Source organism: Bufo gargarizans, unplaced genomic scaffold, assembly GCF_014858855.1.
Source record: "Bufo gargarizans isolate SCDJY-AF-19 unplaced genomic scaffold, ASM1485885v1 original_scaffold_2043_pilon, whole genome shotgun sequence".
NCBI lineage: Eukaryota > Metazoa > Chordata > Amphibia > Anura > Bufonidae > Bufo > Bufo gargarizans.
The window spans coordinates 82689-107981 of record NW_025334618.1 but is presented as its reverse complement, the minus strand read 5'-3'; the positions used below and the strand labels follow the sequence as shown (position 1 = coordinate 107981).

The 25293-nt window shown below is 41.4% G+C and overlaps 1 protein-coding gene across 1 annotated transcript in view; it reads left to right on the top strand.

The window, feature by feature from the left end:
- Positions 1 to 4229: 4229 nt before the first annotated feature.
- Positions 4230 to 25293, top strand: part of CXCL12 (C-X-C motif chemokine ligand 12) — a 91542-nt gene continuing 70478 nt past the window's right edge. The window contains exon 1 of the mRNA XM_044274756.1: positions 4230 to 4348. Coding sequence (XP_044130691.1) covers positions 4288 to 4348 — 61 coding nt within the window. The 5' untranslated portion in view covers positions 4230 to 4287. The remainder of the gene's footprint in view (positions 4349 to 25293) is intronic.

The following is a 25293-nucleotide window of genomic DNA, read 5'->3' as shown; positions in this document are numbered from 1 at the left end:
ACCCCCCCCCCCCCCCGTAAGGCTCCATTCAGACGTCCGCATGTGTTTTGCGGATCCGATCCATGTATCCGTGGATCCGTAAAAATCATACGGACATCTGAATGGAGCCTTACCAGGGGGGTGATCAATGACAGGGGGGTGATCAGGGAGTCTATATGGGTGATCACCCCCCTGTCATTGATCACCCCCCTGTCATTGATCACCCCCCTGTCATTCAGACATTTTTTTGGCCCAAGTTAGCGGAAATATATATTTTTTTCTCATATTCCACTAACTTGTGTCAAAAAATAAAATCTCACATGAACTCACCATACCCCTCACGGAATCCAAATGCGTAATTTTTTTTTGACATTTATATTCCAGACTTCTTCTCACGCTTTAGGGCCCCTAAAAAGCCAGGGCAGTATAAATACCCCACATGTGACCCCATTTCGGAAAGAAGACACCCCAAGGTATTCCGTGGGGGGCATATTGAGTCCATGAAAGATTGAAATTTTTGTCCTAAGTTAGCGGAAAGTGAGACTTTGTGAGAAAAAAACAAAAAAAATATCAATTTCCGCTAACTTATGCAAAAAAAAAAAAAATTCGATGAACTCGCCAGGCCCCTCATTGAATACCTTGGGGTGTCTTCTTTCCAAAGTGGGGTCACATGTGGGGTATTTATACTGCCCTAGCTTTTTAGGGGCCCTAAAGCGTGAGAAGAAGTCTGGGATCCAAATGTCTAAAAATGCCCTCCTAAAAGGAATTTGGGCACCTTTGCGCATCTAGGCTGCAAAAAAGTGTCACACATCTGGTATCGCCGTACTCAGGAGAAGTTGGGGAATGTGTTTTGGGGTGTCATTTTACATATACCCATGCTGGGTGAGAAAAATATCTTGGTCAAATGCCAACTTTGTATAAAAAAATGGGAAAAGTTGTCTTTTGCCAAGATATTTCTCTCACCCAGCATGGGTATATGTAAAATGACACCCCAAAACACATTCCCCAACTTCTCCTGAGTACGGCGATACCAGATGTGTGACACTTTTTTGCAGCCAAGGTGGGCAAAGGGGCACATATTCCAAAGTGCACCTTTCGGATTTCGCAGGCCATTTTTTACACATTTTGATTGCAAACTACTTCTCACACATTTGGGTCCCTAAATTGCCAGGGCAGTATAACTACGCCACAAGTGACCCCATTTTGGAAAGAAGACACCCCAAGGTATTCTGTGAGGGGCATGGCGAGTTCCTAGAATTTTTTATTTTTTGTCACAAGTTAGCGGAAAATGATGATTTTTTATTTATTTTTTCCTTACAAAGTCTCATATTCCACTAACTTGTGACAAAAAATAAAAAAATCTAGGAACTCGTCATGCCCCTCACGGAATACCTTGGGGTGTCTTCTTTCCAAAATGGGGTCACTTGTGGGGTTGTTATACTGCCCTGGCAATTTAGGGGCCCAAATGTGTGAGAAGTACTTTGCAATCAAAATGTGTAAAAAATGGCCTGCGAAATCCGAAAGGTGCACTTTGGAATATGTGCCCCTTTGCCCACCTTTGCTGCAAAAAAGTGTCACACATCTGGTATCGCCGTACTCGGGAGAAGTTGGGGAATGTGTTTTGGGGTGTCATTTTACATATACCCATGCTGGGTGAGAAAAATATCTTGGTCAAATGCCAACTTTGTATAAAAAAATTGGAAAAGTTGTCTTTTGCCAAGATATTTCTCTCACCCAGCATGGTTATATGTAAAATGACACCCCAAAACACATTTCCAATCTTCTCCTGAGTACAGCGATACCAGATGTGTGACACTTTTTTGCAGCCAAGGTGGGCAAAGGGGCACATATTCCAAAGTGCACCTTTCGGATTTCGCAGGCCATTTTTTACACATTTTGATTGCAAACTACTTCTCACACATTTGGGTCCCTAAATTGCCAGGGCAGTATAACTACGCCACAAGTGACCCCATTTTGGAAAGAAGACACCCCAAGGTATTCCGTGAGGGGCATGGCGAGTTCCTAGAATTTTTTATTTTTTGTCGCAAGTTAGTGGAATATGAGACTTTGTAAGAAAAAAAAAATGAAATACAAATCATCATTTTCCGCTAACTTGTGACAAAAAATAAAAAGTTCTATGAACTCACTATGCCCATCAGCGAATACCTTAGGATGTCTACTTTCGAAATGGGGTCATTTGTGGGGGTTTTCTACTGTCTGGGCATTGTAGAACCTCAGGAAACATGACAGGTGCTCAGAAAGTCAGAGCTGCTTCAAAAAGCGAAAGTTCATATTTTTGTACCATAGTTTGTAAACGCTATAACTTTTACCCAAACCATTTTTTTTTTTTGCCCAAACATTTTTTTTTTTTATCAAAGACATGTAGAACAATAAATTTAGTGAAAAATGTATATATGGATGTCGTTTTTTTTTTTGCAAAATTTTACAGCTGAAATTGAAAAATGTCATTTTTTTGCAAAAAAATAGTTAAATTTCGATTAATAACAAAAAAAGTAAAAATGTCAGCAGCAATGAAATACCACCAAATGAAAGCTCTATTAGTGAGAAGAAAAGGAGGTAAAATTCATTTGGGTGGTAAGTTGCATGCCAAGCAATAAACGGTGAAAGTAGTGTAGTGCAGAAGTGTAAAAAGTGGCCTGGTCATTAAGGGGGTTTTAGCTAGCGGGGTTGAAGTGGTTAAAAACCACCCTCTGTTTTCTATCACTGAACCAGTCACTTACCCACATACAGACATTTTCTCCCAGTTCAAGCATTCTCATTTTATATACTAACCTTTTATGTGGTACAGTGTCAAATGCTTTGGAGAAGTCCAGATATACTACATCCATATACCGGCCTATAGTTTCCAGGCTCTGTTTTTAGACCCTTTCTGAATATTGACACCACATTTGCTATGCGTTAATCCTGTGGAACATTCCCTCTCAGTATAGAGTTCTTAAATATCAGAAATAAGGGTCTGGCTGGTAGCAAGCAGTCTTGTTGAGTATCTTTCTCTATTTTTTGGATTGAGTCAGAGATGAGGCCCTCTGGGTACCCCTTATCTAAAAATCTTGATTTTTACACAGCCAGATAAGCAGCTTTTACCCTCACCTACTGTCTCCTTCCCCTTTCCCTTGTAGATTGTGAGACTTATTGTAAAAATAGTAAAGTCCTATAAATATGAAAAGTAGATATTATATCTCACAATTTTTGGATCTAAAGCAAATTTAGATCCCCAAAGCATTGGCTGCAACTGTAATCACCATATTCCTTCTGTATGTCAAAAATAGGGAATGAGCTTAGGTAACAGGAGAACAGATCCAAAAATACAATTCATTTCTAAGACCCCTTTCACACGGGCGAGATTTCCACGCGGGTGCAATGCGTGAGGTGAACGCATTGCACCCACACTGAATCCGGACCCATTCATTTCTATGGGGCTGTGCACATGAACAGTGATTTTCACGCAACGCATGCCCCATAGAAGTGAATGCGGATGTGTGAAAATCGCAAACATCCGCAAGCAAGTGCGGATGCGGTGCGATTTTCACGCAGGGTTGCTAGGAGACGATCGGGATGGGGACCCAATTATTATTATTTTCCCTTATAACATGGTTATAATGAAAAATAATAGCATTCTTACTACAGAATGCTTAGTAAAATAGGGCTGGAGGGGTTAAAAAAATAAAATAAAAATATTTAACTCGCCTTAATCCACTTGTTCGCACAGCCCGGCTTGCGCAGACCTTTTAAAATGAGAAAAGAAAAAAAATACCGGATCCTTTTTTCCGAATGACAAACGTAAAGACAGATCTGGTATTGCAATGCGTTTGTGAGACGGATCCGCATCCGGATCCGCCTCACAAATGCATCTGTTTGCGTCTGGATTGCCGGAACTTGCAGGTAGTTATGGCAACGGAACTGCCTGCAGGAATCCTCTGCCGCACGTGTGAAAGTACCAGATGGAATGCGCAGCAATGCCACCAGTTCACTATGCTCCTTTGCAAATTAAAACAATCCATCGGATGATGGGGCACATCATATCAAAATTACCAAGATTTGTGCAGCTGAAATAAATTGTTCTATTAGCAGATAACCTACCCATAGTGAAATAAAGCTTTGTTGATTTACATCCAACTATTTTAATAGAGGAAGGATGTAATAACATGCCAGAGGTGATAAATCACTCTGAGCTTCTCCCCACCCCCAGCACTGCACTTCCAGGCATCTCCACACTGAGAGCAGCTCATTCTCAGATTTAATCTTGTACAGCAAACATCTCCTTACTACAAAAGCAGCAACAAGAGCATGGATATGAGGAACCTCGCTTTCCTTACCCTACTGCTTGCGGTTTTCTGTTTCTCTGAAGGTAGGTACTGTGATGGACCCTTCAACACCCTTCCTGACAAAGGATATCTTTTGGACTTTTGAGAAATGGTTTCCAATTCTATAGTTAGTTTTACATAAAAGACAACGTATTTGCTTATATCTGTAATGCTTTGAGAGTGTAAAATAGGACATGTTGCTGTTTGTGGTTACTGGCTGGCTGGCAGCAGCTGGCATAGTTTGCTAATATGTGGCTTTTATCCAGGTATGCCTGTATTGATATCTCAGTATGTAGTAATATCTGCATTACAGATGTTTGTTTTGTTGTTTATTCTTGACATTTCATATTGTTAGATATATATGCTAGTAGCTTCTTTTGTTCTCAGTCTTGTAGTTTTTGTAAGTGTACTTGGCAAACTGCTAAGATCTTAAATCTACATGCTCTAATCTTCTGACTACTGATCTGAACACATCAGTTAGGTGAAAAACGGCAATGTCTTACTAGAAGGGGCATCATTAGATAGATTTAAAAATGTTGTATGTTTACTATGTGTGCCACACAGGGGGGGGGGGACCTAGCTGGGGACCTAATTGCCTAATGTGCATGCCTTCATAGCAAGCATTGTCCACCTTGTAGTTGAGTTCAGGCTATTGGTGACTGATTTCAATGTTTTATCTCTAATTTTCTCAAAATAAGCCTTGATTTGAAGGGGGGGAGGCAAACCTAAAGCAGGGCATACATAGTCAATAGTTGTGGGCCGACTGTTCTCTTTCCCAACTCCCTTTTTGCTTTCCCATACAAATAAAATTTTGGCTTGGCTAAACTATGGGGAGAGCAGTGAAAGCCACTGCCAGACACTTTTGGCAGCAGCTTATCTCCTAGAAGAATAAAAAGGTTGGACAAAAATATCCATTTCACCATATCCTTGTCTCCCCCAACATCATCTGTTGAGTGAGAGTTGGCAGCTCCCCACACACATTAGAGGGAGGGTTCGACTAGAATAAGACTAATGTATGTATCCAGCTTAAGGTATTCACTATCTTGTCAATGGTCCAGAGTTCTTAATTTCAGAGGTGCAGAAATATTTTGTCATATCTTGTTTTTAATTGTCATTAAATAATTAGAGTGCTTATAGTTTTAGACAAGTATATAATAGCCCAAATCTGATTGCAACAGTGTTATTGATAGATGTTTTAAATATTTATAACCTTTGAACTGGATTATTTTCAAACACCAATGCTAAAACTGACTGTGTCGTTTTTTTGTTTGTTTTTTATTGGTCTGTACTAATATGGAGTAATAAGACATATAATTATTGGTGCTATAACTTTTATCAACATTAACTTGGTCACACAATAATATAGGAACTATCATGAGGGAAATTTAAGTCGGTTTTGCTTTCTGCATTGCTATAATTTGCAGCAAACTCTCATTGATACAGTATTTTATTGCATTTGTTGCTTCTTTAGATTTAACACGCTCCTCCTTTACACCACTCCCATAGTGGATTAAGATGGTGCCATTTTTGCAAATTTTCAAAAAGTCAGTTGATAAACCAAACATACTTAACATAACTAATCACGCCCAGTTTTCCATCAACTTTTCAAAAATGGCAACAGTGGTGTAAAATCACATAATTACACAAATTTCTACTCATAAGTGGCATGTGGTAGAATGTTCAACTTTGTTACACTAGATTTCTCTAACAAAGGGAATGATAAATTATTTTTATCTTATGTCTAACAATGGCTTAAGTGTTTGACTTGTGTAATAGATAACATCTACTTCCAGTATGTCTGTGTTCTATTTTAAATTGCTAATGCATCAGATATTTTCTGTGGTATGACAGAACCACGTAGACATAACATTAGACATATGCAATAACACTATGTGTTGTAGATAGATCTAGTCTAACTGGTTGCATCTTAAATGTTTTAATAGATATCCTAGGCACTTCTGATCTGCACCATGGGATAGCTATAATTTTCATGATCACATTGACATTTGTATCTTCCATCCTGCATTTAACTTCTCTATTAATCATGTACATTCAGGTGGGCAGTTCCCCCTTGTCTGTGAGTCTCTTTTCATGTAAAAACACACAAGAGTTTGTTTGGGGTTTAGAAACAGTCCATCTAATTATTTTCCATGAAAAAGAAAACCAAAAACATTATTAGCATAGAAAGATAAAAGAAGCCCCAGTCCAAGAGGGTGTGTGACTGTCCATAGATTCTTTCCTCTGATGACCTGGAATAGATTACCCACCCTGTATCTGGTGGAGGTGCTATCAGTGCACAACATCTGGAAAGTATAAATGTATCTAAGCTAGCTAAACTTGTCAATAGGGCTATCCCCTAAAAGGTTAACTTTTCCAGTGGCATTGTAACCTCCGGGATCTGGTAAAAAAAAAAAAAAGATACATTCAGTCAGAAATGTATCATGTTATGGCATAATATATGTTCAGATACCATGAGTTTTAATTAGGTGTGCCCATAGGAACATCAGAGCATTGTTAAGATTTATATAACATCCATACTGTTACTTTGCTAGCAATTTGTTGCACCAGGGTGAGTAAATTGGTAAAACTGATTAATACATTATAATGTTACAATTGTATTTTGACTAACAAATTATTCAAAAGAATTTAGTTTAAATGTAGCTTCCAAAAGATACTGGCTCTAGACTAATTCATATAACGTCTGCTATGAATTATATTTTATTGTATCATATTGGCCATTGTCTAATGATGAATCCTCTGCTCAAATGTGGTCGCTATGCTGCTTGAACACTGCAGGACTTCAATAGGACTTTGTTTCCGTCCTGTATAAGGGAAACCAGACAGATCTGTTATGCGTGCCCATAGACTTCTATTATGACGGATCAAAATGGAATGCCTCATAAAGGCTTCCGTTTTGATTTCCGTCTTATGGATTCAGTTATTTTCCGTTATAGCCATGTTATAACGTAAAACAATAAAGAAATGCATAACAGTGATGTGAACCCAGCCTTATTGGTGTGCAGGATTTTATGGGTGGATGTATTTTGTATAATAAGTGCTGCTGGCCACCCCTGTTCCTTATCGCCCCCATGTTACTACTATCTATACATATACATATTATATTCACAGACAACACTTACTGCAGTCAGACACATTCAATTGTATCCCTCTGTATATTTATGTGGGATAAGATAAACCCAGACACAGATCAGGAACATTCCCCAAACGTGTACTTGGTCCATATCCCGTTATGATTTACATCTGTTGTCCTTCCAGTATTTAATGCTTATAGAGACACAGCAGCTGTGAAATGTAGATGTGTATCAAGAAAACTATGACATACACTGTAGCAAATACATAAATTGCATACTGATTTCTTCTATATTTTCTTCTGTCTTCTTGGATTGCACATTCACTAGACTCAAAAATTTCTAACTGCAGGCAAATAACTTTTTATTTTATATGATAGCACTGTACATGGAATATTGAATTATTCAGAAGGGATCTAGATAATCATACAATTGCAGAGTCATGTGAAGAGGAGAGGTTTTGCAGTTCAAGTGTATATAAAATATATTTTCTATTTTTGTAGATTATCATTCAAGATAGGTGTGTGTGGCACACTAGTATTCTCTGTTTAGGTAAACAGGAATTTTAACATTATTTTCATGATTGTTTTGGTTGATGACAATTTGTCAACAACAGGTAATGTTCTAGAATATATCCATGCAATAACCTATTCTTAAAATAGTATTAAATGGTAAACAGTCTTTCTGTAACAGTAATACTGGTACACAATAAGCCCTAATATGTTGTATAAGATTACAGAATGATTTTTATTATCTGATTAGTAGCACTGTAGTATGTGACCCCTCCCTTTGTGAAGATCCAAGCTATTGCAGTTACCCACTTTTATGGGACCTAAGCTGGCCAAACATTTGAGATAATGATTGGCCATGGACACCAAAAAGGAAGGATGGGTGGCACAAAAGAATATGAATAAGTATAAACTTTATTGAGGTCTCCACGAGACAATAAAAATAGAATACAGATAAGAAATAATATTGAGGTGGATACAGAGCACACTGGAAAAAGTATATACATATAAACACGGCACCACTGATGTATAAACACGTACATATATATAGGAAAAACCGGACTAATAAAATCATCCAAATGACGTCATAAATAACATGAACCGGATACCTAAAAAGTATATTTTAAGGCAAAGCCACACTGACAACCCAGAATGGAGATCCAGAGTGATACAGACAATATAAAGTGCATAGTGCAACCATATATAAAACCTGGATAACTACAGAACAACTGCCCACATGGAGCCATGGCATAAGTACCTGAGTGGTATACCTTCTCCCCCTGAAGAAGCTTTACGTGAAACGCGCGTTCACTCATCTCTACTTTTGACCTACCACTGACATTTAAATTCCTAATTTTAATCTAATAAAGTCATTTCTCAGCTTCTAAAAGCTATATTGTAGTATCAACTATTGGTTCTCTTTGTAGGACTAGTGCTAGAAGATTTGTTCGAGATACGATGCTCTGGAATTTCTATGAAAACATAGATTTTAAAGGGACACTGGCAGGCCGAATAAGCATAATTAGCTGTATATATTTATGCACAGGTCTTATATTGTTAATAAAAACATATAAGTCTAACCCCTGTCCACCTTATGAAGACTGTAAAATGATGTTTTACAACCTGATAGAATAGCTCGTCTTTCTGCCCAAGGGGCAGCGTTTCAGCTTTACTTCTCCCCAGACAGCCTCCCCCCAACCACCGTTTTGAAGCGCCGCCCAGCTCATTAATATTCACTTTGCTGGGCGGCTTCTGCGCTGCTGAGAAAAGTGCCCGGCGCAGGCGCAGAACGCAGAGGCTGAAGCAGGCCTCAAAGAAGCAGAGGGGACGCAGGCGCAATGTGATCCCGGCCAGTGAGGGTGCCGGGCTCATGCGCTGGATCTCGGAACGTTGGGGACAGCAGAAGTCGCCCAGCGAAGTGACTATTGATTTGCTGGGCGGTGCTTCAGAACGGCGGTCGGGGGGAGGCTGCCTGGGCAGAAGAAAAGCTGAAACGCCGCCCCTTGGGCAGAAAGACGAGAAATTCTATCAGGTTATAAAACATAATTTTACAGTCTTCATAAGGTGGACAGGGGTTAGACTTATATGTTTTTATTACACAATAGAAGACCTGTGCATACATATATACAGCTAATTATGCTTATTCGGCCTGTCAGTGTCCCTTTAAGGTTGGTTGCAGATGCCTCCATGATGGCAGAAAGTTAAACTCAATAGCCCATCCCCCTTCTATGCAGCATACATCTTTAGTTTTCGTGAGCCAATATTTACAATATGATTGAGCCACAGTGACATATTAAAATGGATAGAACTGCAGGGTGTCCAGAGGTAGCATTACATTTAAATTGGATAATTGTGCCTAATATGAGTCTGCAGGCAGAAGTGTTTACAATAAGTGAGTTTGTCTTTAATTTCCAAATTCCAGTGGCTGTAATGTAATACAGAGCTCCTTAACATGGTATGTTCTTTACCACCTCCAAAAATACAATATAACCAGTACAATTTTCACTTTATTGTATGGTAAAACTACACAACCTATACATTACATTGATATGAAACAATAATAATATTTATAAATAAATGTTAGCACAAAACGGCAACCTCTATAGAATAGGTAAAATATTATATACAAGAGTGATCAATCCAAGTACATTAAATTGAGGAAGCTTAAACACTAGACTTAGCAAATAGACAATATAAAGATGTATTAAAAGGGTTGTATCAAGGTATGAATTTTTTTAGTCTATAAACAATGCTTCTCTTGTATACAGGCTGTTTACTGTACATAGGCTTTGTACTACTATCAAAAGGCCACATGGCCTGAAACACCACTCACTTAAAATAAGACTAATCTTCACATTTTCTGTTTATATCTTAATTTGGATGGATTTTTTTTTAAACTGATTTAATGAGTATCATTTGCATATCAAGTAATTACCTCTAATTGTTGAAATAAAAATAGCTATAGATACATTATTTTTTTTCTCAATCCAACCAGTATTACAATATTTTCCAGTGTAAGAACACTATGAGAATATATGAGAATAGATGTAACTATACTGTATTTTCAGCAAGTGGAATGATTTTCTATGATGACAATTATAGCTAAAGTTACAAATTCATAAGTGTCGCGCTGCATTTTTCTTGTCTGCTGCAATTGCAGCATCTATCAGTAACAATTTGTTAAAGCGGTTGTCCGGGTTTTTACTATTGATGACCTATCCTCAGGATAGGTCATCAATATCATATCAGTGGGGGTCCAACTCCCAGCACCAACACAGCAGCTATACGAGAAGATGGCATGTGCTGTCTCCTTTTTCTCTTCCTTTCTGCTCCTGGGGTCTGTTGTCTTTGCCATAGACAGCAGTGGTGAACAGGAAGTAATTCATTGGGTGCCTGGTTAAAAAAATAAAAATAAAATTAAAAATGGAAAAATCTTTATTATCTTTTATGTTGTGTCATTCCTTTATCATTAGTACTAACAGTTTTTAAATACATTTCCAAATGGGTGTTACCATTTTGGGTTGTGTCAGTGCACAACTTGACATGTCCAATCAATGCTGCCAGCATCAGACTGTGCAGGAACACATCTCCAACTGAGTGAACAATTTATTCATACATTTCTACTAGAAATAAAAGAGGAATAACACAACATAGAGTCATAAGAATAGATGTTTCAGATCTGCCTTGAGAGGAGACAGTAGTATAAATATGCGGCACACAGGATATTCTTTGCAATTTGAAGGAAATTTTATTTAATGATTTTCAATAAGAAGTCCATTATCCAGCTTATAGGAAATTAAATGTTGCGTAACCACTATATATATATATATATATATATATATATATATATATATATATGAGCCGGACATTTCGGACCTTGGCGTTTCTGTGGAATGAGGATAAAGGGATGAGATAGGTCCTTTGTAAAAACAACTTTATTTAAGCTTATTCTATATTTATTGTAGGATCTCAATAGCGGATAAAAAAAAGCTTCATTTTTGTCCCCATTCATTGTCAATAGGGACAAAACTGAACTGAATGAAACAGAATGCACCAAAATGCAAGCAGCGTTTTTCTGTCCACGATTGGGTGCGGAAGCAAGACGGATCTGTCCTGACACACAATGTAAGTCAATGGGGATGAATATGTTTTCTCTGACACAATAGAAAACGGATCAGTCCCCTATTGACTTGCAATGGTGTTCATGATGATCTGTCATGGCTATATAAGACATAATACAACCGGATCCTTTCATGACGGATGCGCGCGGTTGTATAATAAAGGAAGCATTTTTGCAGATCAATGACGGCTCCACAAAAAGCGCTAGTGTGAAAGTAGCCTAAGGCTGCATTCACAAGAAGGGGAAAAAATGGCCAGGCGATGGTCGTTTTCAGAACCAATTGCAGTCTGTCTATGGGGTTATTTACATGGCTGTTTTTTAATGTCATGTCCTATTTTTGGTCATTTTTACAGCGATATGGACCCTACTGAAATCAATGGGACTGTTTTTAATGACTATTTTGACAGAGGTACACCCATCTAACAGCCATTAAAAATGGGTACACTGTGTTAAAAGAAATAACATTCAGGATTAAAAAAAATAATCCTCTCATCCACTTGAATGCACAGGGACACTTTCTGCTCCCTGCAGGCTTTAGAACCCGATGCTTCCAGTGTGGTAATGTGACATGCTGGGAGTGCTGGTCCATTTTGCTTTGATTACTGCTTTGCACACTCTTGGCATTCTCTTGATGAGCTTCAAGAGGTAGTGGTCTTCCAACAGTCTTGAAGGAGTTCCCAGAGATGCTTAGCACTTGTTGGTCCATTTGCCTTTACTCTGCGGTCCAGCTCACCCCAAAACATCTCGATTGGGTTCAGGTCCGATGACTGTGGAGGCCAGGTCATCTGGCGCAGCACCCCATCACTCTCCTTCATGGTCAAATAGCCCTTACACAGCCTGGAGGTGTGTTTTGGGTAATTGTCCTGTTGGAAAAAAAATGATGGTCCAACTAAACGCAAACCGGATGGAGTAGCATGCCGCTGCACGATGCTGTGGTAGCCATGCTGGTTCAGTATGCCTTCAATTTTGAATAATTCCCCAACAGTGTCACCAGCAAAGCACCCCCACACCATCACGCCTCCTCCTCCATGCTTCACGGTGGGAACCAGGCATGTAGAGTATATCCGTTCACCTTTTCTGCGTCGCACAAAGACGCGGTGGTTGGAACCAAAGATCTCAAATTTGGACTCATCAGACCAAAGCACAAATTTCCACTGGTCTAATGTCCATTCCTTGTGTTCTTTAGCCCAAACAAATCTCTTCTGCTTGTTGCCTGTCCTTAGTAGTGGTTTCCTAGCAGATATTCTACCATAAAGACCTGATTCACGCAGTCTCCTCTTAACAGTTGTTCTAGAGATGTGTCTGCTGCTAGAACTCTGTGTGGCATTGACCTGGTCTCTAATCTGAGCTGCTGTTAACCTGCGATTTCTGAGGCTGGTGACTCGGATGAACTTATCCTCCACAGCAGAGGTGACTCTTGGTCTTCCTTTCCTGGGGCGGTCCGCATGTGAGCCAGTTTCTTTGTAGCGCTTGATGGTTTTTGTGACTGCACTTGGGGACACTTTCAAAGTTTTCCCAATTTTTCGGACTGACTGACCTTCATTTTAAAGTAATGATGGCCACTAGTTTTTCTTTACTTAGCTGCTTTTTTCTTGCCATAATACAAATTCTAACAGTCTATTCAGTAGGACTATCAGCTATGTATCCACCTGACTTCTCCCCAACGCAACTGATGGTCCCAACCCCATTTATAAGGCAAGAAATCCCACTTATTAAACCTGACAGGGCACACCTGTGAAGTGAAAACCATTTCAGGTGACTCCCTCTTGAAGCTCATCAAGAGAATGCCAAGAGTGTGCAAAGCAAAAGGTGGCTACTTTGAAGAACCTAGAATATGACATATTTTCAGTTGTTTCACACTTTTTTGTTATGTATATAATTCCACATGTGTTAATTCATAGTTGTGATGCCTTCAGTGTGAATCTACAATTTTCATAGTCATTAAAATAAAGAAAACTCTTTGAATGAGAAGGTGTGTCCAAACATTTGGTCTGTACTGTATATATATTATTATATACACTACTCACAGAAACATATTTGGCTTCTAGGTGAAATTTCATGGTGATCCTAAAATGCATTCTAACTTTTACAGGTGAACTTAATAATTTAATAATCCAAGTATCCTTAACTTTTTGTGAGTAGTGTATATACTGAAGGGCACTAAGGGGGCATTATTCATACTGAGGAGGGGCACCATGGGTCCATTATTCATACTGGGGGCACTATGGTGCCATTATTCCTACTTGGGCACCATGAAGGCCATTTGATATCTAGGGGGGGCACTCTTGGGGCCTAAAAAATATCCCAAGGTCACTGCAAGGGTTGGGATGTAAAAAAATATATATATTTAAAATGGCTACATTTACACACTTTTTTCACAGTTGTGTGAGTGTAGCAAAAGTCAATGAACTACATCAGTTTTTAATGCCCATTAACGGTTGTTTAAAAAATGATGCAAAACTGTGATAAAAAATGGATACACAGACAGAAAATGGATGCACACAATGATGCAAAATATCCATGAAAAACTGACAGTGTGTCAGTGAGTTTTTCACTGTTGTGTGAATGTAGCCATAGGCTAGACAATAATTTTTCCTCTTGGATAACACTTTTAAAACATGTCTCTGCTTTGTTATAACCACTGATCTGTAGCATTCATTTCAAGAAGTTTGTATATTCAGTGGAACACATTTTTATTGATACAACTTCATTGTCATGCTTGCAAGCTCTGAAATATATCTGATAGTGATACAGCCTCTATATCACATAAAGGAGTTGAGCTGACCCTGGAAAACATTGGAGGTGAGGACCTGAAGGTGAGCGAACCCCATAAAACATTGTAGTGAGGGCCTACAGGTGATCAGACCATATGAAACATTGGATGTGAGGGCCTACAGCTGAGAAGACCGTATGAAACATTGGAGGCGAGGGCCTACAGGTGAGTGAACCCCATAAAACATTGTAGTGAGAGCCTTATGGTGAGCAAACCCCATAAAACATTGTAATGAGGGCCTACAGCTGAGCAAACCATATGAAACATTGGAGGTGAGGGCCTACAGATGAGCAGACAGTATCTAACATTGGCGGTAAGAGCCTACAGGTGAGCGAACCCAATAAAACATTGTAGTGAAGGCCTTATGGTGAGCAAACCCCATAAAGCAATGTAGTGAGGGCTTACAGCTGAGCAGACCGTATGAAACATTGGAGGTGAGGGCCTGACGGTAAGCAAACCGCATAAAACATTGTAGTGAGGGCCTACAGCTGAGCAGACCGTATAAAAAATTGGAGGTGAGGGCCTGAAGGTGAGCAAACCCCATAAAACATTGTAGTGAGGGCCTACAGCTGAGCAGACGTATGAATTATTGGAGGTAAGGGCCTACAGCTGAGCAGACCGCATTAAACATTGGAGGTGAAGACCTAAAGCTGAGAAAACCCCATAAAATGCTGAGGTGAGGGCCTACAGGTGAGCAGACCATATGAAACATTGTAGTGAGTGCCTGAAGGTGAGCAATCCCCATAAAACATTGTAGTGAGGGCCTACAGGTGAGCGAACCCCATAAAACTTTGTAGTGAGGGCCTACAGCTGAGCAGACCGTATGAAACATTGGAGGTGAGGGCCTACAGATGAGCAGACTGTATGAAACATTGGAGGTGAGGGCCTGAAGGTGAGTGAACCCCATTAAATATTGTAGTGAGGGCCTACAGGTGAGCAGACCGTCTGAAACATTGGAGGTGAGGGCCTACAGCTGAGCAAACCCCATAAAACACTGAAGTTAGGGCCTACAGCTGAGCAGACTGTATGAAACATTGTAGTGAGGGCTTACATCTGAGCAGACCATATGAAACATTGGAAGTGAGGGCCTGAAGGTGAAGCAAACCCCATAAAACATTGTAGTAAGGGCCTACAGCTGAGCAGATGTATGAATCATTGGAGGTAAGGGCATACAGATGAGCAGACCATATAAAACATTGGAGGTGAGGGCCTGAAGGTGAGCGAACCCCATAAAACATTGGAGGTGAGGGCCTACAGATGAGCAGACCGTCTGAAACATTGGAGGTGAGGGCCTGAGGCTGAGCAAACCCAATAAAGCATTGTAGTGAGGGCCTACAGCTGAGCAGACCATATGAAACATTGGAGGTGAGGGCTTACAGCTGAGCAGACATATGAAACATTGGAGGTGAGGGCCTGAAGGGGAGCAAACCCCATAAAACATGTAACACAATAGTGGATAGCTCACCACCTCTCCCAAACGGAACTGGTGCTCTAGCCAAAAAACTGACCACCCAATCAGTAAGAAGGATAATATAGTAAAAAAGTGTAAGACTGGCACTCAAATATGTGATACTATTGAAAAGTGGCAATTTATTTTAACATAGGATTAAAACCAGCATAACATCCACAATAAAAAAGCATAAAAAGTAATCACTTAAAATACAAAAGTATAAATATACAAATATAAAAGCCGCAGGATGAATACACACTGTTGGTGATCACTGTCACGATCAATAAATGTTGCAGGTGTCCCTTAGAAGACTTAAAGTGAAAGTGAATGTGTCCCCCTAGTTTGATCTGTAGGGAAATCCTTTAGAACAGTCGCTCTGTGGTATATAATTGTGTCCTCCTTAAAATAATTCCCTGATTTGGGACAAAGGATAATCCGGAATCGGCAAAGTTTTTTAAAACCTCACACAGGTCTGACATCATTGCCCACTCCTCACTTGTGAATAGTGGCAGTTGACTTGAAAGGCGACGACCATGTTGCAGCTGGTATTCCACAACTGCTCTCTGCTGCTCACAAAGCCTGGCCAACATATAGAACAATGAGTTCAGTGGTGAGCTGGAAGCCGCAAGCGCTGCTGAGGTGTTGACGGGTCGGCTGAAGCTGTGGACCACTTGCCAATGGGCACACACGCAGCGGGCCTTCACTAGTAGCTCTTGCAAATTGGGGTATGTTTTGATAAACCACTGAACCACTAAGTTTAAGACGTGGGCTAGGCATGGGATGTGTGTCAGGTTGCCGAGCTTCAAAGCCGCCACCAAGTTATGGCCATTGTCAGACACAACCATGCCTGGTTGTAGGTTGAGTGGAGAGAGCCACAGCTCGGTCTGGTCCCTTATACCCTCCCAAAGCTCTGCTGTGGTGTGCTGTTTGTCCCCTAAGCAGATCAGCTTCAGCACGGCCTGTTGACGCTTACCCACAGCAGTGCTACACTGCTTCCAGCTAGCGACTGATGGCTGCTGGAGGTGGAAGTGGACGACGATGAGGCGGAGGAGTGGGGGTTGGGGCCAATAACATAGCTACTTGCGGAGACCCTGGTGGACGTAGGGCCTGCAATCCTGGGCGTGGAAAGCACCTGTGCCATCCCAGGGTACGACTCACTCCCGGCATCCACCACATTCACCCAGTGTGCGGTCAGGGAAATGTAGCATCTCTGGCCACCAGCACTTGTCCATGTGTCCGTGGTTAAGTGGACCTTCCCAGTAACTGCGTTGGTCAGGGCACGGGTGATGTTCTGGGACACATGCTGGTGTAAGGCGGGCACGACACCCCATGAAAAATAGTGGCGGCTGGGAACTGCGTACCGTGGGACCGTGGCCGACATCAGGCTGTAGAAGGCCTCAGTGTCCACAAGCCTATATAGCAACATTTCAAGCGCCAGTAATTTTGATAGTTGGCAATTAAGTGCTATGACCTATGGGTGGGTGGGTATTTGCGCTTGCATTCAAATGACTGTGGTATGGACATTTGGACGCTGCACTGCGACATGGAAGTGGATGTTGCTGCTGCTTCAGTCGAAGGTCCAGGTGCAGGGCTAGAGGCATCGGGGCCTGCGACTTGGACAGGGGATTGGACAGCATGTAACAGAGGGAAAGAAGAGGCATTGGTGTGACTCACAGACCCAGATTATAGACCCAGGCGTTCGGCCCAATTAGTAGTGTGCTTGGATGCCATGTAGCAGATCATGCTGGTGGTGGTGAGGTTGCTAGTGTTCATACCTTGGCTCATTTTGGTACCGCACAGGTTGAAAACTACCACTCTTTTGTCCTCTGCACTTTCCTCCCAAAAAGCGCCATACTGCGGAACACCTACCCCTTGCTAAGGTTGATTTACGCATGGTGGTGATCGGTGTAACGGTTGCCTGTTTAGTGTGGGCCGACCTCTCCCTTTTACAACCCCATTACCTCTTCCAGCCTGGTGCAGTGCTGCGGATCTCTCCCCCTCTGTACTGCTGTCCTTGCTCTGCTTTTCACCTTCCCATGTTGAGGTCTTGACCTAACCACAACCTCAGTGATTGACAACTGTGTCTCATTGTCATCCACCTCGTGAACTAATGATTGACATTCACCACCGTTATCTTCTTGAGACTGTGAAGGCTCAAGAGGTTGGGAATCAGGGCACAATATCTCAGGTCCCTCTTTAAGCATGCTGGCCGCGAGGGCTAAATCTAATAGTGGAGCTGAAAAGAGCTCCTGGGAATATTAGAGTGTGGGACCACTCGTTTGGCAGACTTCTCTATGGTGGGAGGAAGGATGATCTGAGCGAGGAGTTGGCTGACCAGACTCTTGGCTACGGAAAAACTGGACTTGGTGGAAAAAAGGGTGGCGCTTAGCCGATTGGAAGCATTATCGTCAGCAAGCCAACCGACCAACTGTTCGCACGGGTCTGACTTAGACAGTGTTGTCGTGCACCACCTAGCTAAGTTGGACTTGAATCTGGGTATGGTTTTATAACTTTTTTTTGGATGCACTGGCAGCAGGCACAGTTTGATTGCGCCCAGTGCCACGACCTCTGCCTAAACCATCAGCATAACACCCACCTTCCACGTCCCTTCGTGCTGTCCTTCTTCATATTTAAGGATATGACACAGAACAGCACAGATTTTGGACAGTATTTTAGCCACAGATTATTGTAATCTGCAGTACAGACATTGTTTTATGATGTTTATAATTATGACTATATTATTCCCAATATATGGGCCTGAAGTGCACAGACGGTACAGAAATGCAATGCACTGTGATTAACGTTTTAAACCGCAGACAAGGAAACTGGGTGCTGATTTTGTGAAATGTGTAGATATACTGATTTTCAATTAATCAAAATATATGGGCCTGAAGCATTTAGACGATATAGAAATGCAATGCGCTGCGATAAACGGTTTCTGCCGCAGACAACAAAACTGTGTGCAGAATCAGTGAAATTTGTATATATATTGATTTTCACTTTTTCCCAATATATGGGATTCAAGCACTCAGACTGTATAGAAATGCAATGCGCTGCGATAAACGGTTTCTACCGCAGACAACAGAACTGTGTGCAGAATCAGTGAAATTTGTATATATTTTGATTTTCACTTTTTCACGATATATTGGACTGAATCAGTGAAATTTGCATATATGTGTGTGTGTGTGTGTATATATATATATATATATATATATATATATATACATACATACATATATTGATTTTCACATTTTCCCAATATATGGGATTGAAGCACTCAGACGGTATAGAAATGCAATGCGCTGCGATAAAAAAACTGGGTGCTGTTTCAGTGAAATTTGTATATATATTGATTTTTACTTTTTCCCAATATATGGGATTGAAGCACTCAGACGGTATAGAAATGCAATGCACTGCGATAAACTGTTTCTGACGCAGACAAAAAAACGGTGTGCAGATTAAGTGAAATTTGCATATATATTATTTTTCACTTTTTCCCAGTACCGTATTTTTCGCCCTATAAGACGCACCGGCCCATAAGACGCACCTAGGTTTTTAAGGAGGAAAAAATAAAATAAAAAAATTTGAACCAAAAGGTGTGCCTAATGGTGGTATGTGGGATCTGGGGATGGCACTGTTATGGGGGGGGTCGGTGGATGGCACGGTTATGGGGGTCTGTGGATGGCACGGTTATGGGGATCTGTGGATGGTACTGTTATAGGGGTCTGTGGATGGCACTGTTATGGGGGGTCCGTGGATGGCACTGTTATGGGGATCTGTGGATGACACGGTTATGGGGATCTGTGGATGGCACGGTTATGGGGATCTGTGGATGGCACGGTTATGGGGATCTGTGGATGGCATCCATAGAATGACCCCCAATAGGGATGAGGGGCCGGCATCCAGCTCTGTAACTACAGCGGGCCCGGTGCAGTCACTGTATTCTGCTACACCGGGCCCGCTCACTGTAGGAATCCTAACTGCAGGCAATGCTAACAGTGTTTTATCCAGCCTGTACTTACGATACTAACTTTCCGGCAGGCAGCGGGCAGGAGGCTGAACTGGTGGGCGGGCGCTTACAACGTAACTCACTATGTCACGCGCGGGCTCTCCCTTCTTCATTCATAAAGTGGGCGGAGCCGGCGCGTGACATAGTGAGTTACGTTGTAAGCGCCCGCCCACCAGTTCAGCCTCCTGCCCGCTGCCTGCCGGAAAGTTAGTATCGTAAGTACAGGCTGGATAAAAGACTGTTAGCATTGCCTGCAGTTAGGATTCCTACAGTGAGCGGGCCCGGTGTAGCAGAATACAGTGACTGCACCGGGCCCGCTGTAATTACAGAGCTGGATGCCGGCCCCTCCTCCCTCATCCATGCCCACTAATACACCCGCCACCGCGCTGCGCAGCATGCGATCGGCGGTATACAAAGTCAGGTATTCGCCACATAAGACGCACTGCCTTTCCCCCCACAATTTTTTGGGGGGAAAAGTGCTTCTTATAGGGCGAAAAATACGGTATATAGGATTGAACACTCAGATGGTATAGAAATGCAATGTGCTGTAATAAACGGTTTCTAATGCAGACAATAAAACTGTGTGCATAATCAGTGAATTTCGTATATATATTGATTTTCACTTTTTCCCACTATATGGGATTGAACACTCAGATGGTATAGAAATGCAATGCGCTGTGTTAAAAGTTTTTTAGAGCAGACAAGAATCAGTGAAATTTGTATATATATTGATTTTCACTTTTTCCCAATATATGGGATTGAAGCCCTCAGACGGTATAGAAATGCAATGCGCTGCGATAAACGGTTTCTGACGCAGACAAAAAAACTGGGTGCTGATTCAGTGAAATTTGTATATATATTGATTTTCACTTTTTCCAAATATATGGGATTGAAGCACTGAGACGGCATAGAAATGCAATGCGCTGCGATAATGGGTTTCTACTAGAGACAACAAAACTGTGTGCAGAATCAGTGAAATTTGTATATATATTGATTTTCACTTTTTCCCAATATATGGGATTGAAGCACTCAGACAGTATAGAAATGCAATGCACTGTGATAAACTGTTTCTACCGCAGACAACAAAACTGGGTGCTGATTCAGTGAAATTTGTATATATATTGATTTTCACTTTTTCCCAATATATGGGATTGAAGCACTCAGACAGTATAGAAATGCAATGCACTGTGATAAACTGTTTCTACCGCAGACAACAAAACTGTGTGCAGATTCAGTGAAATTTGTATATACAGTACAGACCAAAATTTTGGACACACCTTCTCATTCAAAGAGTTTTCTTTATTTTCATGACTATGAAAATTGTAGATTCACACTGAAGGCATCAAAACTATGAATTAACACATGTGGAATTATATACATAACAAAAAAGTGTGAAACAACTGAAAATATGAAATATTCTAGGGTCATCAAAGTAGCCACCTTTTGATTTGATTACTGCTTTGCACACTCTTGGCATTCTCTTGATGAGCTTCAAGAGGAAGTCACCTGAAATGGTCTTCCAACAGTCTTGAAGGAGTTCCCAGAGATGCTTAGCACTTGTTGGCCCTTTTGCCTTCACTCTGTGGTCCAGCTCACCCCAAACCATCTCGATTGAGTTCAGGTCCGGTGACTGTGGAGGCCAGGTCATCTGGCGCAGCACCCCATCACTCTCCTTCATGGTCAAATAGCCCTTACACAGCCTGGAGGTGTGTTTGGGGTCATTGTCCTGTTGAAAAAAAAATGATGGTCCAACTAAACGCAAACCGGATGGAATAGCATGCCGCTGCAAGATGCTGTGGTAGCCATGCTGGTTCAGTATGCCTTCAATTTTGAATAAATCCCCAACAGTGTCACCAGCAAAGCACCCCAACACCATCACACCACCTCCTCCATGCTTCACGGTGGGAACCAGGCATGTAGAGTCTTTCCGTTCACCTTTTCTGCGTCTCACAAAGACACGGTGGTTAGAACCAAAGATCTCAAATTTGGACTCATCAGACCAAAGCACAGATTTCCACTGGTCTAATGTCCATTCCTTGTGTTCTTTAGCCCAAAAAAATCTCTTCTGCTTGTTGCCTGTCCTTAGCAGCGGTTTCCTAGCAGATATTCTACCATGAAGGCCTGATTCACACAGTCTCCTCTTAACAGTTGTTCTAGAGATGTGTCTGCTGCTAGAACTCTGTGTGGCATTGACCTGGTCTCTAATCTGAGCTGCTGTTAACCTGCGATTTCTGAGGCTGGTGACTCGGATGAACTTATCCTCCGCAGCAGAGGTGACACTTGGTCTTCCTTTCCTGGGGCGGTCCGCATGTGAGCCAGTTTCTTTGTAGCGCTTGATGGTTTTTGTGACTGCACTTGGGGACACTTTCAAAGTTTTCCCAATTTTTCGGACTGGCTGACCTTTATTTCTTAAAGTAATGATGGCCACTCGTTTTTCTTTACATAGCTGCTTTTTTCTTGCCATTTTTCCTTGACTTCTCCACAACACAACTGATGGTCCCAACCCCATTTATAAGGCAATAAATCCCACTTATTAAACCTGACAGGGCACACCTGTGAAGTGAAAACCATTTCAGGTAACTACCTCTTGAAGCTCATCAAGAGAATGCCAAGAGTGTGCAAAGCAGTAATCAAAACAAAAGGTGGCTACTTTAAAGAACCTAGAATATGACATATTTTCAGTTGTTTCACACTTTTTTGTTATGTATATAATTCCACGTGTTAATTCATAGTTTTGATGCCTTCCGTGTGAATCTACAATTTTCATAGTCATCAAAAAAAAGATAACTCTTTGAATGAGAAGGTGTGTCCAAACTTTTGGTCTGTACTGTATATATACTGATTTTCACTTTTTCACAATATATGGGATTGAACCCTCAGATGGTATAGAAATGCAAAGTGCTTTGATAAACGGCTTCTAGCGTAGACAAGAAAACTGTGTGCAGAATCTGTAAAATTTGTATACATATTGATTTTCACTTTTTCCCATTACTTGGGATTGAAGCACTCAGACGGTATAGAAATGTAATGTGCTGCGATAAACTGTTTCTACCGCAGACAACAAAACTGTGTGTAGATTAAGTGAAATTTGTATATATATAGTGATTTTCACTTTTTCCCAATATATGGGATTGAACACTCAGATGATATAGAAATGCAATGCTCTGTGATAAACTGTTTCTGCCGCATACAAGAAAACTGTGTGCAGATTAAGTTAAATTTGTATATATATTGAATTTCACTTTTCCCCAGTATATGGGATTGAACACTCAGATGGTATAGAAATGCAATGCGCTGTGATAAACAGTTTCTAGCGCAGACAAGAAAACTGTGTGCAGAATCAGTGAAATTTGTATATATATTGATTTTCACTTTTTCCCAATATATAGGATTGAAACACATGGTTTCTGCTGCAGACAAAAAAAACTGGGTGCTGTTTTCACTGATATTCTTCTTATCTATACCCCTGATACACAGAAGGTATTGCATAGATGTCTGAAGTCACTGCGGACACCTTCTATTAAAATAGCCAATGAAGCACTTTAAACTGCTGCCAACACACACAGTAGTCCTTAAAAGGACTTTTGGGTTTTTGAAACGTCTTGAGAAAGAAATTAATTTGCCATCCCAATCTCCCTACACTGTCTGTCCCTTCCTAACAGCAGCTCTCCCTGACTCGCAAACATGGCTAATGGCATTACAGTGATGGCAATACTTACCAGCATGTTTAGTGGCTGCTTAGAAGGCGCAAAACGTGCGATGAGGAGACTTGAGCATGGCGCTCGAGCACATGTGGTACTCGTCCTAGCACTGGGATATGCCAAGCATAGCGATGCTCGAGCTGAATCGGTACTCGGCCGGTACTCGCTCATCACTAATATCTGAGAATCATGGGAACCGTGATTTTACATCTGACGATTAGAGTTGAGCGGACACCTGGATTTTCGGGTTCGAGAAGTTCGGCCGAACTTCCCAGAAATGTTCGAGTTCGGGATCCGAACCCGATCCGAACTTCGTCCCGAACCCAAACCCCATTGAAGTCAATGGGGACCCGAACTTTTCAGCACTAAAAAGGCTGTAAAACAGCCCAGGAAAGAGCTAGAAGGCTGCAAAAGGCAGCAACATGTAGGTAAATCCCCTGCAAACAAATGTGGATAGGGAAATGAATACAAATAAAAATAAAATAAATAAAAATTAACCAATATCAATTGGAGAGAGGTCCCATAGCAGAGAATCAGGCTTCACGTCAGCCACCACTGCAACAGTCCATTGTCATATATTTAGGCCCAGGCACCCAGGCAGAGGAGAGAGGTCCCGTAACAGAAAATCTGGCTTCATGTCAGCAGAGAATCAGTCTGCATGTCATAGCAGAGAGGGGAGGGGGCTCGTCTGCACTGGGTTCATGCAGTGAGCGGATGGACACAAGGCGCAATTCACAACCCAGTTGAGGATACAAAGTGTTTTTTATTTTTTGATAAGCAAAGATGACGCGTTTCGGGGTACGCAGACCCCTTTATCAAGTCTAAAAGGATCAACACAAAATTCGATGATGTAATATGTATAAAAATACAATTAAAATTAAAAATGAATGTTAATATATAAAAATATATATAAGAATATGAATTGACGGATCCATAGGTATAAATGGACGAATCAATAGGTGAAATAATTTTGTTAGGTTAAAACAAAGACAAGAAAATTGTATAAGCATAAATATAGGCTTGCATATAGAGCGTGTAAAATGATATAATAATAAGGGATAAATGAATAATACATATATGCAGACGGATATGAATTTCTACAGATATGAGCGGTTGTATGTGTATGTGGTGCTGGGTGATTCTGTTTGGTTGTATGGTCTGAATTTCGACTGATCAATGTGTGGAAAAAGAGTTTTTTTCTTCAAAAGACAAATGTGTTTCTGAGTGGGTATGTCATGTATGAGATGCTGTGTATGGGTTATATAATATATTATAATATAAGTACACCCGATGTAAATGCTGTACCAACATTTCTAACAAAACACAGACCTTTAGGAGCAAAACCACTGGCGAAGACTTCAAAAAAAAGAATTTCATCAACTGTGCAACATCATACGCGATTTACAACACACACCCAGGTCCGGCCCCCCACCACGCCCACAGCTCCGCCCATAGCGCTGTGTCCTGCCGCCAGCATCGGCACCCTCACCATCAGCCACCCCTCCGCCCACATCGCCACACCCAGTCTCCTCCTCCACCACTAGGGACCACCGCCCACCCTCACTCTTTCCACACCGGCTCCCCACTGCGCCCGCCCCCTCTCCGCCCACCGTACTCAGCCCTGCCCCCCACTCCGGCGAACACAGTCACAGCAATCACCGCCCACCCCCTCACCACACACGTCCCGGACACGCCCCCGCCACCGCCCTTATAACCCCTGGATAAAGCGCGCTTCTGCACACCACTGGCCACACGTGCAGAAGCGCTACCACTGGAGGACACTCACCGGCCGGATCCAAAAGGTAACCACTGCTATCCCCCACATCCCAAACACGCCAT